The sequence below is a fragment of the Lissotriton helveticus genome, chromosome 1_1 (assembly GCF_964261635.1).
Source record: "Lissotriton helveticus chromosome 1_1, aLisHel1.1, whole genome shotgun sequence".
NCBI classification, from domain to species: domain Eukaryota; kingdom Metazoa; phylum Chordata; class Amphibia; order Caudata; family Salamandridae; genus Lissotriton; species Lissotriton helveticus.
The window spans coordinates 599,464,788-599,481,939 of NC_136057.1; the positions used below are offsets into that span (position 1 = coordinate 599,464,788).

Below are 17,152 nucleotides of genomic sequence, written 5' to 3' on the forward strand. Positions count from 1 at the left end.
GACTACATTTTTTTAGTTTATAGGAAGATTAAAAGAAACAATAGAAGAAGAATGAGAGAAAGAAGAAAAGGAGTTGGGTAAGTGAAGGGGTCATGGGAGGGGAGTAGAGGAGGGATTTGGAGGGTAGAGCATAGTGAAGGAGGGGGAAAAGGGGTAGGGTAATAGCGCTTAGAGATAGAACGGTACTTAGCAGGATTCAGGATAGATAAAAAATAGGGTCCCCAGTGTTTATTGAGGAGAAGTAATTTGAGTCTCTTTTTGAAGAGAGGGTAGGAGGGGTTGCAGCAAAGGTCTTTGGGAAGGGAGTTCCAGATCGTAGGGGCATTGCCGGAAAATGCACGAGATTGGGTCTTTTTACATTTAAGTTTAGGAGGGATAAGGACAAGGGAGTTAGTACTTCTCAAGGATCTGGTGCAGCCTGCTTTATGTAGTTTACTTGAAAGGTAGGAGGGGGTGTCTTGGTGAAGTGCTTTGTGTGTAATGCAGGCTATCTTGTATGTGGAGCGGCCTTCAATTGGGAGCCAGTTAAGATTTTTGAGGGCAGGAGAGATGTGGTCAAATTTTCTACAGTCAGCGATCAGTCTAGCTGCTGTGTTGAGGACAGCATTAATCGGTGCCATGTGGATGTGAACCATTTGAGTACATTACCTTCAAAACCAAATCGCTCTTTAAGGGTGGTCAGCAAGGTGGGATGATGTACCGTATCAAAGGCGGCCGAGAGATCAAGGAGGATAAGTAATGAGGATTCACCTTTGTCAAGAGAGCGATGAATGTCATCAGTAATATTGAGCATCGCTGTTTCCGTGCTGCATCCCTTTCTAAATCCGGATTGGTAAATGTCGAGTAGATTGAAAGAGGAGATATGATTAACTAGCTGGGAAAGGACACATTTTTCAAGGGCTTTAGAGAGGAAAGTAAGGTTGGAAATGGGGCGCAGATTGTTCAGATCATTGTGGTCGGCAGTGGGTTTTTTTTAGAATGGGGGATATTTGGCCTAGCTGAAGGGAGGCAGGAACGCAACCGGAAGAGAGTGAGGAGTTGATGATATCGGACCAAATAGGGGCAATGATATGCTTGAGCTCTTGAACTAAATGGGCGGGGAGGGGGTCGTTGGAATGTGAAGACGGTTTAAGTTTGGAGATGATGATGATATTGGTTTCAGAAATTGGTTTAAAAACGCTCCATGAAGCCTTGTTTTTGGGAAGGGAATTAGTCGGTGAAGATGCAGGTTGGGTGCTGGAAAGGAGGGGGTGTGCAGGGTCGAGGTGTTGGAGTGCGGGGGGAAAAAGAGAGCTATCAGTACTAGGGACGGAGAGTAGGATGGGTGGTTGTCGGGAAGGAGGAGGGGGGCGGAGGAAGATGGTGAGTTAGGAATAGTAGGGATGTTGAAGTGGGTGGAAGGAGGATGAGGAAGAGGGAGAGGAGGGGAAGAGAAGGATAGTTCAATGGTGTCAACTTTATTAGAGAAGAAACTAACAATTTCTTCGCATCTTTCCACAGAGGCTGTAAGTTTAGGAGGGCCAGAGGAAGTTTGTTTTTTTAACAATGTTAAACAATTCCCTGGGGCGGTTTCTAGCCTGGTCAAGTTGAGACCGGAGAAAGGTGGCTTTCTCATTGAAGATATGCTTTTTGTATTGGGCTCTGTTTACTCTAAGAAGAGCCAGGTTTTCAGCGGAGGGATGGCTTCTCCAAGTACGTTCAGATTGTCTGAGGGTTCGTCTTTCATTATTGAAGTCGGCATTGAACCAGGATTTGGAGGGGATGATTTTTTTGTTTTTTGAGTTTAATGGGGGCAATAAGGTCGAGGGCCTCAAGAATGGAATTATTGTAATGGTCAGTGAGATCATTGGTGCTAAGAGAGGGGGGGGAGGAGTAAGCGAGCTTAATTGTGGATTCGAGTTCACCAGGTGGGATGAGGTGAAGGTTACGAGTGGATTTAGTAGGAGGAGTACTGATATGGGAGGGAGGTTTAGAGGGGCATTTCAAGGTGAGGAGGATGAGGTGGTGATCAGACCAATCTACAGGAAGTATACTAGAGAGAGTGGCCAAATCTTTGTTAGTGAGGATAGCATCAAGGGTGGCGCCTTTGGTAGGAGTAGGGGCCAGGCAGATTTGTGTCAGGTCAGTGATGTCTAGGGTTTGATTGAAAAGGGTGACCGCAGGATCATCATTTTTGTTCCAGTGGATGTTGTAGTCACCCAGCCAGGAACGATTCTTGGAGTGGGAAGTCGAAGCTTGCATAATAAGGTCAGTCATCTCTTCGGCGAACGCTAGGCAGTTTCCCAGGGGGTGGTAGATGGTGTGAAGTCGAGTGGAGGGCAGGCCGGGAAAAGAGAGGTCAGCGCAAAGGTATTCAAAGGACGAAGGGTCTTGGAGCAGGACAGGTGATATGTCGAATTTGCCATTGAAGATCAGGGCAAGTCCTCCACCTAATTGTTCTTTTCTATCTTTTCTGATAATAGAGAAGCCTGGAGGGACAAGCAGGTCGAGGATAGGGGTAGAGTGGGCGGTTAGCCAGGTTTCAATATTTTCACTGAGGGTGCAGAACTACAATTTATCAACATGCATCGGAGAGGAGGGGGGACATGAGGTGGGGTAGTGGGACCGTGGGGGATAGGTCTAAGAATTTGGGGAGGTCTAGGGGATGCCGGGTGCAGGGGGAGTCTAGTCTAGTTTAAGAGAACAGGTATAGTAGAAGGAAGGGGGATAGTGAGCGAGGAAGGAGAGAGGGGGTTAGGGGGGTTATTAGAAGAGTTGGTTCCTGAGATTAAGAAGCTAGTGTCTCGGCTTGCCTTTATTATCACCTTGTGACAGAGCAGCGCAATCCGATGACATAAAAGTGTGATCTGGATTGGACGGATGGATTTTGAGGAGGAGAGTTCTAATGTAAGTGATGAAAGAAGAAGTTCGACTTTACGGAGTGATGAAAGAAGAAGTTCGACTTTACGGAGTGAATTGGAGGGAATTGAGGCGTAGAGGGTATCAGTTAAATTAAAGAGATTGAAAGAATACGGGTTATCAAGGTGGGGGATAGCATGGGGCGGAAAGGGGGGGAAAGCCTGGGGGGGATGAGGGGGGAAATTAAAGAGATAGGTAGGGGGTATATTCAGATTAGGAGGACCGATAGATGAGTAAGGTGGAAGAGGAGGTGGAGTGGGTAGGGAAGTGAGGGGGATATTTGAGCGGTGGGCAAGGTTAAGGGGCTCATCAAGGGATGAGGGAGAGTGTGAGTGAGTGGTAGGTAGGAGGTTAGAGGAGGGAGAGGCAATAGCAAAGGGGGATGATAAAGGGAAAGTCGGCGAGTCAGGAGGAGCAGGAGTAGTAGTTGAGGAGTTGTGAGGGGTTGTGGATTTGGGGGGATTGACTAAGAGGTGATCGTCAGGCGGCTTGAGAGAGGTTGAGCGAAAGATTAGGCGTAAGGGCATGAGTCTCAGTAGGCATGTGAGAATCAATGGCTGTGTGCAAGTTCAAGGAGCCAAGAGGTGTGTTGGAGGGGGGGGAAGAGGGTCGGGAGGAGAGAATTATTAGAAAAGGTAGGTGACGGGGTCAATATGTGCTACTGGAGGAGTGGCTGGGGAGTTGGATAGGGGGGAGGTTGCGGGTGGGGTAATTGAAGTGTGATTGATAGGAGGTGAATGATTGGTTATGGTTTGGGACTTGTTGATAAGTGAGGGGGCCTGAGTATGCATGGAGGAATCAGTGGGTAAAGGCGATATTGGAGAAGCAACAAGGGAGTCGAGTCGGACAGAAGTTGAGAGGGGTGAGAGGGGGAAAAATACATTGGAGGGCTGGGAGATATTTGAAGGTTGAGAGAGAGAGGGGGACTGGGCGACATTCAGGGACTGGGAGAGAGTTGGGGATAGAGGGACCGGGGTGTTAGAGCAGGTTTTAATGTTAAGGGAGCTACAAGGAGATTGAGGGTAGTCTGCTAGCTTTGGGGATATGGAGAGGGAGCAGGAGGGATGGGATAAAGGGGGAAGGAGAGTAGGGGGATCATTAAGAGAGCCATTGAGAGGGATGGGGGAAGTCATGTGTTGTTGGGAAAGGGAGAGGACGTTGGGTGTAAGAGAGCGGGAGGGCGTATCAAGGATCAGAGAAAAGGGGGTAGAAGGAAAGAGGGGAGGGAGTTGTAGGTTGAGTGGGGGTCAAGAGGGGGGGCCATGGGGGTCGTGTTGGATTCGGAGAGGGATTGTGATAGAGAGCTGAAGTGGTGTTCAAAGATGAATATGTGGTTTTTGGAATCTTGGATAAGAATGTTACCAGATTTAAAAATGGAGATATCGACCTCTTCGGGAAAGGAAGGGGAGGGAGTAGTGGAGAGTTTTAGACCGTATGGGATGTTGCGTGAGTTTGTGATGGGGAGGAGGCGGAGAAAGAGGCTTTTCCATTTGGAAGTGCGTTTAGTGTAGAAGATGTAGTTGGTGATGATGGAGGCGTTAAGTGTATTATGGTGGTCCTCAAATAAGGTTTCTGGGTGGAGACAGAGGAGTTTATGTTTGAGTTTTTTTTACCGTGTTTGGATATATGAGAGGGGTAGAGGATAGACCAGGAGTTAGGGCCGGTTTTAGTAATGGGTGAGGCTGAGGTAGCATGGGGAAGCGAGAGAGGAGGCATGATTAAGCGAAAGGGGAGAGGAGGTAGGAGCAAATAAGTAAGATTAAATAAATAATAAAATAGCAGCACAGGATGCTGATGAGTATGATAAAGCTGAGCAAAAGTGGCGTGAGCACAGAAATTATTAACATAATCATGTAAAATAAACAACAAAATAGTTTGGCCAGAGCGGGTTGCAATGTTTAGACGTGAAGGTGAGCCAAACAAAGGAACATCAAATAGGGGGGAGCAAAATGAAACAAAATAAACAATCAAATACAGGTTACATAACGTAAAAGGAGCAAATCACGATGTGCATTAGAAGAGTTACAACAAAAGATGAGAAGGACGTAGAACAAGTTAATAATGAGAAATGTGTGAATCAAAGTAAAAGGAGTAAACGTCGAAGCAATAAGGTGTAAGTTGTAAAGATGGTGTGAGCTGTAAAGATGGTGACCTGTAGTATATTTATTTATTTATTTATTTATAGCATTTATAGAGCGCTCTGCAACCCTACGGGCATCCTGGCGCTGAGTACATATAGCTGAGAAAACCTGTGTAACAGAGAGGGCAGTGGTCTAAAGTTCTGAGCGATTACATTTTTGGGAAGAGCCATGTTTTAACCTTTTTTCGAAAGGCCATCAGTTTGTTTGTTTTTCTGATGTCAGTAGGAAAGTTGTTCCACAAATGAGCTGCAGCTATACTAAAAGCTCTTCCACCACAAGTGGCTTTCTTGATCCTGGGTATACTGATAAGGTTTAAGGATGATGATCGAAGAGACCGGGTAGGCTCATACCAGTTAAATTTGTTTTGGAGTGGTCGGGGGCCTAGCCCATGAGCTACCCTAAAGACAATGGTGTATAGGCAGCCAATGAAGGTCGGCCAAGGCGAGAGTGGTAGAAGATCTTCGTTCTCGAGAGAGTGCCAGTTTAGCTGCAGCCGCCTGGATACTTTGAAGTCTGGAAATAAGATAAGCAGGGGATTCCAGTAAGAGGGCGTTACAGTAATCCAGGCGGCTAAGAATGGTGCTCCTGACTATGTTGGCTCTGGCCTGTGAGGGCAGGAGAGGTAGTATCTTTCGCAGTCCTCGCATTAAAGCAAGGCAGCTGCTGACCTGCTTGTTGACGTTGGTCTCTAGGCTCAAACTGTTGTTAAAAGTAACTCCGAGATTCCTTACTGATTTCACTGGGGTAGGCGAGTCTCCTAACAGCTGGGGCCAGAAGTCTGTAGGTAAACTTTTGGGGATTCTTCCTACCATACAGTGCAATATTTCAGTCTTGTCACTGTTAAATTGTAATGAATTCTGGTTTAACCAGAGTGACATTTCCAGCATGCAGGTGTGGAAGGTCTCAAGTGAGTCTGCATGAGCTCCATCAAGAGAGATCATCAACTGTGTGTCATCTGCGTAATTAGTCACGCTAATGCCGTGACTTTTGATGATGCTCATCAGGGGTTGCATATATATGTTGAAAAGTATAGGGCTGATTGCAGACCCCTGTGGAACCCCGTGTGGAACTTTAACAAACTCTGATTGATATGGGGGGATAGCTACTGCCTGCCATCTATCCGTCAGGTAGGAGCGGAACCAGTCAAGCGCGGCGACTCCAACTCCAATGTTCTTCAGTCTTTTTATCAGGATGTCGTGGTTCACCGTATCGAATGCGGCGGACAGGTTCAGCAAGATTAAGATTGCTGATTCTCCCCTGTCCGCCCTCATTCGTAGGTCATCCAGAACTGTCAGTAAGGCTGATTCAGTTCCATGGGCTGGTCTGAAACCAAATTGCTCCTCTTCCAGGATGTTGTTGGTTTCTAGGAAGAGGGCTAGGGATCTACTGACCCATCGCTCTATGATTTTTATCGGGTATGGTAGGAGCGATATAGGTCGGTAGTTCTTTTGGCAGTTTGGGTCCAGGTTTAATTTCTTTAGTAGTGGGGTGACAACCTCCAATTTCCAGTCTTTAGGTACGGAGCCTGTGTAGAGAGATTGGTTGCATAACTGATGCAGCACTGGGAAGATTTCATCTCCAAAGTTCTTAACTATTCTATGGGGTAGAGGGTCTAGAGGGGATCCTGATGACGTGTTAAGGGCTATTCTTAGAAATTCTTGTTCTAGAGGGACCTCAAAATGTTCCAAGATGGCGTTTGGAGAAGGGCCTCTAGCATTTTCCACCTTCTTATCTCTGTTCTCTTGATAGCTATTGTCCTGCATTGTGGGGATAGAATTACCTTTCATTCCCTCGACAATTTTACTGATTTTTTCCTGAAAGAATAGTGCTAATCCGTCACATAATTCTTGTGAGGGCTTGATTTGACTGTTAGCGCAAGCAGGATGAGATAGCTCTCTGATAATCCTGAAGGTGTCGCGAGACTTATTAGAGCTTTTGAGAATTAGGTCTGCGAAGTGGCTTGCTTTGGCCCTAATAATTTCCTTCTTATATTGTACGATTGTAAGCCTCCACATCACTTTCTCCTGTTCTGAGTAGTTTTTCCTCCAGAGCTTCTCCGCCTTTTTACAGGCGTTTTTCAAATCTTTCAGTTTGTCCGTATACCAGGGCGCGGAGGGTTTTCCTCTTTTCCTGATTGTTTTCAGGGGTATATTATCATCAAGTTTCTTAGTTATCTCATTACATAATAATAGATAATTTGTAGTAACATCACTCTCCGAATTGAACGAGGTCCCAACATGACGAAAGTCAAACTTCCCTTCCTCTTTCCTTTTCAGCAGGCCTTCCCAATCACGACCAATAAAGGTTCTGGTCTGTACACTTGTGGGTTCTGTGTTAGTCAGGGTGTGGATATTGAATAGAGGGAGATGATGGTCTGACCAACCTACTGGAAGAATTGTATCCATGGTCATTAGATCTTCCGCCGCGAATATTAGGTCCAGTGTGTTTCCTTGTATATGTGTGGGGGTAGTTATCCACTGTTTCAGCCCCAGATTGTGGCAAGATTGAGTGATGTTATACAAGGCTGCACGTAGTTGGTCATTGTCCCATATGTTAAAATCACCCAGTACCAGCAGCCTACTATGAGAGATTGATATATTGTTAATAACAGCGATCAATTCCTGCTGTTGTGAAGCATTAAAATGCCCCGGTGCCCTATAGCAAATTAGACCCGTAAGACAATGTTCTGAATCCTGCTTAATCGTAACCCCAAGGATTTCGGCACAGGAAACTGTGTCGACGTCCAGGGTTGCAATGTTTAGCTCCTCCCTAAAGATGATCCCTAACCCTCCTCCTCGTCCCAGATTCCTGGGTTTATGAATTATCTTATATCCTGCTGGACATAGACATAAAAGCAAACAGCATGAGAAGAGAGAAAGGGGAACAGGCGACTTAGGCCGCAGAGAAAATCAAATAACAAAAATGTATATGTTCAAACAGAAAGTACAGCCAAAAATTAACACATCAAAACCGAAATTAATAAAGTGCACAAAATCCGGTTATACAGTGTAGGTATAGGTCGAGTATCGGCCAAGATAGGGGTAGAGTTAAAAGGTAGCGTAGAATGAAGGTCAATAGTAAAGAAGCGGGTAGAGTTGAAAGGTGGCATAAAATAGAGCGTTCTGAGTGATGGGTAGTATGTTCAGGAAGAAGGTAGTCGTAGGATAAATGGGGTGAACATGGATATGAGAGATAAGAAAAGAGATAGGGGAGGCAGGTAGAGAAGAAAGTAGTTAAGTGTGCAAAGACAGTAGGCTAGAACTCCAGACGCAAAATGTAGCTGGGCTCCAATTCAAAGATGGCCGCCAATATTTGCGGAGGTGGAATAAGCCCTTTTCCAATGTTTAATTCTTAGCAAGGCAAGGGTGTAACAGCACCAAAATAAAGAAAGGAAGGCAAAATGGAAGCCGAATAAAGAAAAATTGTTAGTGATTTAAGAGACATGCAATGGGTACCACAAGTTCAAAATCACGTGGGAATATTCAGCGCAAAGGTGGGCGATTAACAGTCAAGTTCAGGGCAAATTGGCAGGGACAAATCCAACCACCGGATCATCCGCAGGGTCCCGGTTCAAGATCCAAGAGTCGACGGGCTAAAGCAATGAGGCGGCCAAGGCAGTGGTAGGGTCCCTATATGTGTATCAGAGTTCCGGAAGGACCGGGTCGGCCAGTAGGAGCCGGTCACAGGCTCAGAGGGGACCCGTGCAGCACCACACGGAGGGGAGCAGCTGGACATAGGCTTAAAAGCGAAGGGATCATCAACTAATGTGCTGTAGAAGCAGGAGACCCAAGCAAGTCATCTGAGAAGGCACTCACCTCGACGTTCGGGGAGTCATGCAAGACAGGTCCGCCAAAGAAGAAACTCAGCCTTTCCCGGTTAGTCAGCATGAAGCCTTTGAGACTCTAAGAAGACCATCTATATTTAAATTTAAAACAATTATTTGCTCTAGCCAATAAATTCTTCAGAAAGTGTAATGATATAAAATTTTCTGCATAATTCTCATAATAATATATGGCTGAATTGTTAAGTCCAACTTGATGATTAATTTATTTATTGGATGATGTAAAATCATCAGGAGGATATTGTTGAACATGTACAATGCATCACAAACTTCTCTAGAGCACTTGTTAGTAGACTCCTTTTTTTCATTGATTGCGTAATTGCATTTACATCCTCTGTTTTTAATCTAGTCTCTGTGTCGTCGTAAGGATGCAGTTGTTTTAACAGAAGAAATACAATCCATGGATTGTAATGCAGTCATCTGCTCCAAACTGTGGAGAAGTCAATAGAGCCGATTCTGGACATCCTATCCCTCTCAGAGCTGCACAAGATCAAGGGACCAAACTCCTTAGATCACACACAGCCCCTGGGTGGAAGTGAGGTTGGGATAAAATAAGAAAAGACACTTGCGGTATTGGATTGTTCAGTGGCTGTGCAATACTGTGTAGCAGAATTTTTCACTTGTGATACCAGCATTTGCAAGGTAGATGTGCACTGAACCAGGATCTCTGGTTTTGTGATGACGCATTACACTGGAAATAACAAGAGGAGGCAGTTACTATTAGTAGACTAACAGCTCTCCGCATACAATTACCATGCATTGACGTCAGTGATATACACTTGCAGGTTTCATCAGCAGCACGGCATGAGAGCCGAATAACCAAAATCAGAGACTGGAGTGAGTGCACTCGTAGGGATAAATTTGGAATGCAGATTGGAGTCCCTAGGATAAACTTGGAACCCAGGTTGAAGTTACTTGCAGTCCCAAGGATAAACTCGGAACACAGGTTTGGGTACAAGGTTCATTCATATGTCATACACTCTGAATTGCTTTCTCTTGGCACTACTGTTCATCAGAAAAACACTGAGCTAAAGTCTTTACTTATTTCACTATCACAGTTCTAGCGCCAAAGTTGCAGAAAGGGTCTGGAGTATAAACACACAATAAGCACTTGACTACATCACAAAGAGGTTATGGAGGAAAAGTCTATAATCTTTGAAGACGCTGATACTCTGTCCTGCTTACTGCTATAGGGAGATTTGTGCGCACTAACCTGATATCAAGTACTTAGTCTAGTTCTTCCACATGACTGAAGTTTGAAGACGATCTCAAGACTTTGACTCCTGGGAGTTGCAGGGGGTCCGGTGAAGCTGTGCAGGAGGGAAAGGTGAGGAAGACACCGAGGGAGCTTGAGCCACGGGAGCCCCTGGTTCACTCAAACTCTTTTTGGTTCCAGCTGGATACTTTAGGTAATTGGGAAGGGTGCTTTGTTCTGCAGAGAGTGAGGCCAAGCCACGACTCTAGGTTGGGCTGTGGAAATGTACCCAAAAGTGAGCACACTAGTGCAGGGTCACCCTCTCAGCCAAGGGTTCCAAAGACTAGAAAAAAGAGATCAGCACTGGAGTTGAAATAAACTAACCAGTTTATTAATCACTCATGAGCGCGACCACGTCCACATAGCACTCTCAAGTGTTGTAGGAGGAGGTACACTGAGCTCTCAAACCATCGTCCTTATATACAGCTTTGTTGCAATGTAAGCACATGGACAAAAATGGAAAGAGCAAGTTTAGAAATAGCTATCAGCAAACCAGGGCAGATAGATGACTACGTGGTCCGCAAGTAAACAGTAAACAGTCAACAGATAACATCTAAGACCAGGTGCACTGGCAGCTACAAATGTCCACCCCCGCACGTACATTACTTAGCCATGTCAGGAGGTCAACTAAAATAGATGGCACAAGCAGAGTGAAAAGGCGAAGAGCAGAGGATGAAAGAATTATGAAGGAAACGAAATGGACACCACAGCCAAAATGGCTGTTGCTTATGCTAATGAAAATATTACACGTTTCCACAGGGCAGGGTTTATATACCCTCTCGAAGGCTCGACAGATGTAGCGACATCACGTGGGCCACATAGCCCTCTACAAGGTGCTTGAACCCTTGAAGAAAACAGTTGTTAGTACACTCGCCTTGACCTTACAGAAAGGGCAGGTGCAATTTAACGATTGAAACAAAATAACAGGAAACTAAAGCATTGTCGAACGTGAAAAATGGAAAACAACACCAAGGCTTTGGTAACCGCTAGAGCAAGGCTTGCCATTTGCTCTCTGGATTCTGGCGGAAGCTTATAGGGTCTCGAGCACAATGGAATTACGGTTTCTGGGGGACATCAGTCATGGTATCGGAGCGCCCCATAAAGCACTTCAGGATAAAACAGGAGCCCTGCACACTAGGCCCACTACACAATAGGCGCATGAGGGAGTCATTGCATGGATGTCAGCTTGGCAAGCTTTGTAAAGTTGATTAAATTAATACTATTCATATTGTTTGGTAGTTCAATATTGTTTGGGCATCAATATTTTTCAGGGTTTCGTCTTATGAAACATTAACAGATTTTTTTATTTGTTATTGTATTGGTTATGCAATCTAAATTTCAGATCTCATCATATAGAAGTTCAAGGTGTCTAATTTTGCTGAATCTCTCTCTGGATCCTTATCTAAAGCTTTTAAAGCAAATGTTCAGTTAATTCTTTATTTTACATAGCTAATATTGGAAACTGTTTGTTATTTACATAGATCAAATCATACATGGGATTGAGGTGTTTATATTGTATGCCTTCCGAAAATGGCCAGTTCATTACGAGGAGATGTGATCAAACTTTATAAAAATGTGAGTATCCCTAAGACAAGAGAATCTTTTTACAGTGCTTCAACTACCTAGCGTCAGCTTAAACCCCTTTCTCTCCTCTTTTTAGCTTTTGTACCTTGGTCGGGAGTATCCAAAGGGAGCAGACTACTTCAGAGACCGGTTGAAAAAGGTGTTCATCAAGAACAAGGATGTTAAGGAACCTGAAAAGATCAAAGAACTTATTGCTCGAGGAGAATATGTCATTAAGGAACTAGAAGCGTTATACTACCTCAGAAAGTACAGAGCAATGAAACAGCGTTACTATGAGGAAGTCCGCACAAAATAATTGATCCTAACGTGGCTCTGTGTAGCACTAAAAGAGCCAAACGATTTTAAGTAGTAATTTGAATAAAATTATCTAAATGGTGTTTTAGGATCATTTTTAATTAAAGGATGTTTCTTTATTGGTTCACAAGAACTAGAATGTGTTTCAAGAATGTTTTCTCTTTTTGTAACATTTAAAAATATCTAGTACTGTCTTCCATATTCAGCTGTCTCTGGTTATTATTGCTGTGTTAGTTTATCGCCTGAAGATAGTAATACATGGCATTCCTAAGTGATGCATAAATTCCCAAGAGTTTGGTAGCATCATGGTTTGTTTCCCCTATCTTCTTTCTTTCTTTCAAATCTTTATTTCGGCTTCACGCCATAAAAGAACAGTTTAAGCATTGCAATTCAATGAGTAATTAAACATTCGGTTAAAATATTAAACACATTCTTTAAAACTGTGCAATACATGTTGAATCACAATTGGAGCATGACAATAAAATCATATGAAACTGGAGGACACCTCAGTAATTCTAAGAACAAATTTGGTTGAATGATACTATTGAGAACAAATTCAAGTCCATAAAATGGCGAAAACTCAATTACAGCTGGTGACCCATTTTTTTCCTCCGGTAGCAAATGGAAAGTAAAAATCTACTAACACTAAATGTTATCTGTTGCGATGTGTTTGTAGATAAAATTCTCAGAGCCTGAGGGCAGGAGCTCAAGCCTAATAATAGGCATATTGGTTTAATCCATCTTTTTCTTGCTTGACCATACAGAGGGCAGAAAAAAAGAATATGCTGCTCATTCTCTATCTGGTTATTTTCACAAAGTGTACAAACTTCGTCCACTACTGCGGATGATGGATCACGGTTCCTTGCCCAACGTGCCAAAGTTGATTTTATTAAAAGATTACCATATCTAAATTTTAAAAATAATGTTTTGGCAAGTGGAGGCTCTATTTCGTCCATAAAAGTCTCATAAAGGGGTTCGTCCTTAAAGTTTAAGAATTTTGAAACTAATGAACCACTGGTTATGGTATTTACAGTCATATTTGCTACGTAGGACCAAAAGGCTCTTTTCAGGACCAATTTGGGGTTAGATGGTAACTGCTCAGGGTTCTCCCAAAAATATTTCAGACCTATTTTTTTGAACCAAGTACTGACATGTCTAAGCCATGGAATAGTTTTCTGACTGTCCAGCGCCATGATCTCTATCAGCCCATCTCTATAAGCTTGAAGCTCAGGGACATTCCACAATCTAACCCATAGCATTAACGGTCTCATGAGAACATGATGGTCTGTTCTTTTAAAATTGAGGTCCAATTGCAGGGGTACTAATGGTGTGCCTCTCGGAACCCTTACCAAGCTTCGCATGAAATTATTATCTTGGACACTAAAGGTCTCCTTGGATCCAGACCCCCGTAGTTCTGCACCGTAAAGCACTGACGATTGAACTTTAAATTTAAAAAGTTCCATTGCTGGAAACACCGCTTTACTGGTACTTAGGCTTTGCTCCCTAAGTATTGGTTTGACATTCTGAGCAAATAATAATTTGCTTTTTTCCAATTGAGCTTTCCAGGTAAAGTTGGAATCGAGTGTCCCCCCCCAAATATGAGAAGTGAGGCACTGATTCCAACTTTGTTCCTTTTAAAGTTAGGCAACCCTTGTCTGGTTTGGTTGGGTTTAGGGCCATATATTTGTTTTTTTTACATTAATCTCCAGCCCCTTTTGACTACAATAATCATTAAAAGTATTCAATAAATTCTGCAAGCCATTTTTTGTTTGGGATATCAAGATGGTATCGTCAGCAAATAATAGAGATGCTACCCTTTCGCCGTTCAGTTTAGGTGAGTCGTTTTTACATCTCTCTAAATATGAGGGGATATCATTCACAAAAATGGAAAAAAGCGTAGGGGCCAGGACGCATCCTTGGCGAACTCCACGTTCAATTGGAATTATTCGTGATAATTCGCCATTTGGACCCCATCTGATTCTCGCGAAGTTCCCTTCATGTAATTTTATAATCTGAACTACTATATTATTTGGCATACCTGCTGCACTCAGCGTTTTCCACAGAAGATCACGTGGCACTAAGTCGAATGCTGCCCTTAAATCAACAAAGGCAACATATAGATGGGCCTTTTTTATCTTTACATACTTCCAATAGAGGCAGCAGAATCTAAAGCACTGATCTATAGTGCTGACTTTTGTTCTAAACCCGGCTTGAAATTTAGTCAAAAATAAATTTTCATCCAACCAATTACTCACACGTAATAGAATATGGCGTGAGTAGATTTTCTGAAGGATGTCCATTAAGCTGATTGGCCGATCGTTGGAGGGGTCCTTCCTGTCTCCTTTTTTATATATTAAAACAATTTCAGCTCCCTTCCAACTTTCGGGAAATTCTAAACTGTTTGATAATTTATTGCACAGATAATTGATGTAAGGTGCCCATATTTTTGAGTCGTGCTTGTAAAGATCCCCAGGGATTTTGTCCAAACCTGGAGCTTTCCCAGTTTTTACTTGGCTTATAGCCAACTCTGTTTCCCCAAAACTAAAAACAAGCGGATCTACTGGAATTCCGTAACTTACTGTGTTTGATACTATATGGGAATCATCATATTTTTTATACAAGTTTGTAAAATGAGTTACCCACGTTTGTTCATCTAGGAAGGTGTCCTTAACCACCCTACCTACATTGTTCCCATTTGCTACCAGCCTCCAAAAAGCAACATTATCGCGTGATCTTGCGGCTAACAGCAAATCGGCCCATTTCTATTCCTCCCACGCTATTTTCGATGTCCTTTGGACTGACTTGTAGTTATTTCTTGCTTTTTGTACGTCCAATTGCGACTTGGATTTAATCGCAATTAACAGTTCCCTTTTTGACTCTCTGCAGGATCTGTCATACCAAGGCTTACTATGAGACAGATTCTGGGTCTTTTGCTGTGTCTTTTTAGGCATTTTGGTTACCAATAATTTTAATTTAAGAAAAAACTCCTGATGTATGGTCAAAAAAGGAGTTTTTACTTCCTCTTCGGGGGTTAAACCCAGGTAAGCAGCAAATGTCTCCGCGGAAAGTGAATATATTTCACTAAGAATTTTGCTATGATCCAAGATAAAAGGCCATTTTAGCGATCTCCTATTATTACTAATATGGATCTCGTTATCATCGCCAACGCCTTCCTCAAAAGAGAGTGGTAAGGATGGATCATTAAATAATACAGCATCTAAAGTCAAATTTAGGGGGAAATGATCGCTTTCGACCCTCTCCATTATTTCAAGATCTACAAGATACGACCAAAGGGGGATGGAAACTATCACAAAATCCAAGTTACTCTTATAGGTGTCCCTACTAAAGGTTGGTTTTTTTATGGTGTCGGACGGTAAGCGACCGTTACAAGCCCTAAGGAAGTGCTCTGTGCATAGTTTGATCAACTGGAGAGCCAAAGTGGAGCATTTGACCGATTTAATATTCTCGAGGAAGGGGATTTTGTTCGCCTGATCTTCTTCCTCAAAAATCTCACTTAAGCCCAAAACAGGCTCATAGTTGCAATTCAAATCCCCAGCCACAATGACAAAGTCCTCCCTAGGATCCAGCCCTCTCAAAAAACAATCTAGTTTGGAAACAGTTGGGGATTCTTTTGATGAGGAAGCTGGCCTATTGTAGATATTTGTTAGGTATAATTTGTTCCCATTGGAAGTTGTAATTTTTAGTACTAGAATATCTACAGAATTTACGTCTACCACCTCAATATTCACCTTTAGGTTTATTTTTACCCAGATCAGAAGGCCCCCCGACGACCTTCCACGTCTGGAAGGGGTTGCCCCAATACCATAGGTCTTATAGCCTACCCTGTGGGGAGTATCGACTGCCCATGTTTCCTGGAGTAAGCAAAAATCAAAAGATTCTATGAAATTTGCCCACTCAGGATCCCTCAAGTTGTTGGCGACCCCGGCTATATTCCAGCAAACCAAACTAACCGGCACCCCAAGTACAGATGGCATTGCAATATTGGCCCTTGGTATCTTTTCACTAGTGTGTGTCATCAATTGAGTTACCGAGGGTATTCCCTCGGATGTGGGTGACTCAAGATACGTGTTGGAACTACCAGTTCTTCGGGCACATTTATATTACAAATTTCTGTTTGGACCGGAGATGGGGATACTAGAGTTGCCAGTTCATTGCGCTCGTTTACGACACCCAGGACAATGGGATTCGTTGTATCTCTTCCCTCTTCCCCCCCATTCGGGAAACTTCAATCGCAGTTATCAAGACCGCTAAAAACATCAAATCTGTTTGATGTTTCAAGTGGTGTGAAGGGTTTCAGATGATCCATCCTTCTATTTTGAAAATTTTGATTTTTAACTGGGACATAGTTCCATCCCATGGGGTCTGGGGCTGACACAGAGCAGGGGGCATGAAACGCACTTCTTGTACTCTGTTGGGTCGGAGGATACTGAACATATTGGTTACTCCCAATGTTCTGTCCAAAATGGTAAATAAATGGCTGAGTTTGGGTTATGTAATGTGGAGGGGGATGCTGAAATGGAAACACCACTGACCTTGGGTAAAAATACGTTAAAGGTTTTGGAATTATGGTATTATTAGGACTACCTGTCTGCCAATTCAATATAAAATGTACCGCATTAGGGTCCCTAAAATTCACCACCACCACATCGCCATCAATGTCTTTGGTTCTGCCCCCCAACCATTCAAGGCGACGGACATGAACTATTTCCCCATTGATATGGTTAGCAATCGGCCTATGCATTCTCAGCCAATGCGTTATCTTATTTTTTAATTGAAAAAAACCCTCCCTCTTGTTTTGTTCAAGCACAGGCACACCTGTTAGAACTACCACATAAGGTACTGCCTCTGGTGGAAGTTCGGGCAACGGAACCCTTCTGGGTTTCCCCCAGGTGTGTCTGGTATCCCCCACCTCCTTTATCGGTTTTGCCAAAAGTGGGTTGGATATGTTACCAATGCTTTTAGATGTATTATCGCTAATTTTATTTGCAACATTAACCAACAATTGATCAACACTTTTTTGTTGAGGTGGTCTGGGGGGTGCATGATGATGAGCAATAGCTGACACTGTATTCCCCATAGATTTAGAGGTAGATACAGTTGAGGAAGGGATAGGAACAA

General features: G+C 43.4%; 1 protein-coding gene across 1 annotated transcript in view; it reads left to right on the forward strand.

Moving 5' to 3' along the window:
- Positions 1 to 12,152, forward strand: part of ETFRF1 (electron transfer flavoprotein regulatory factor 1) — a 124,168-nt gene extending 112,016 nt beyond the window's left edge. Inside the window, exons 3-4 of the mRNA XM_078674109.1 lie at positions 11,617 to 11,710; positions 11,796 to 12,152. Of these exons, the coding sequence (XP_078530235.1) occupies positions 11,666 to 11,710; positions 11,796 to 12,014 (264 nt within the window). The 5' untranslated portion in view covers positions 11,617 to 11,665 and the 3' untranslated portion in view covers positions 12,015 to 12,152. The remainder of the gene's footprint in view (positions 1 to 11,616; positions 11,711 to 11,795) is intronic.
- The last annotated feature ends 5,000 nt before the right edge of the window (positions 12,153 to 17,152 follow it).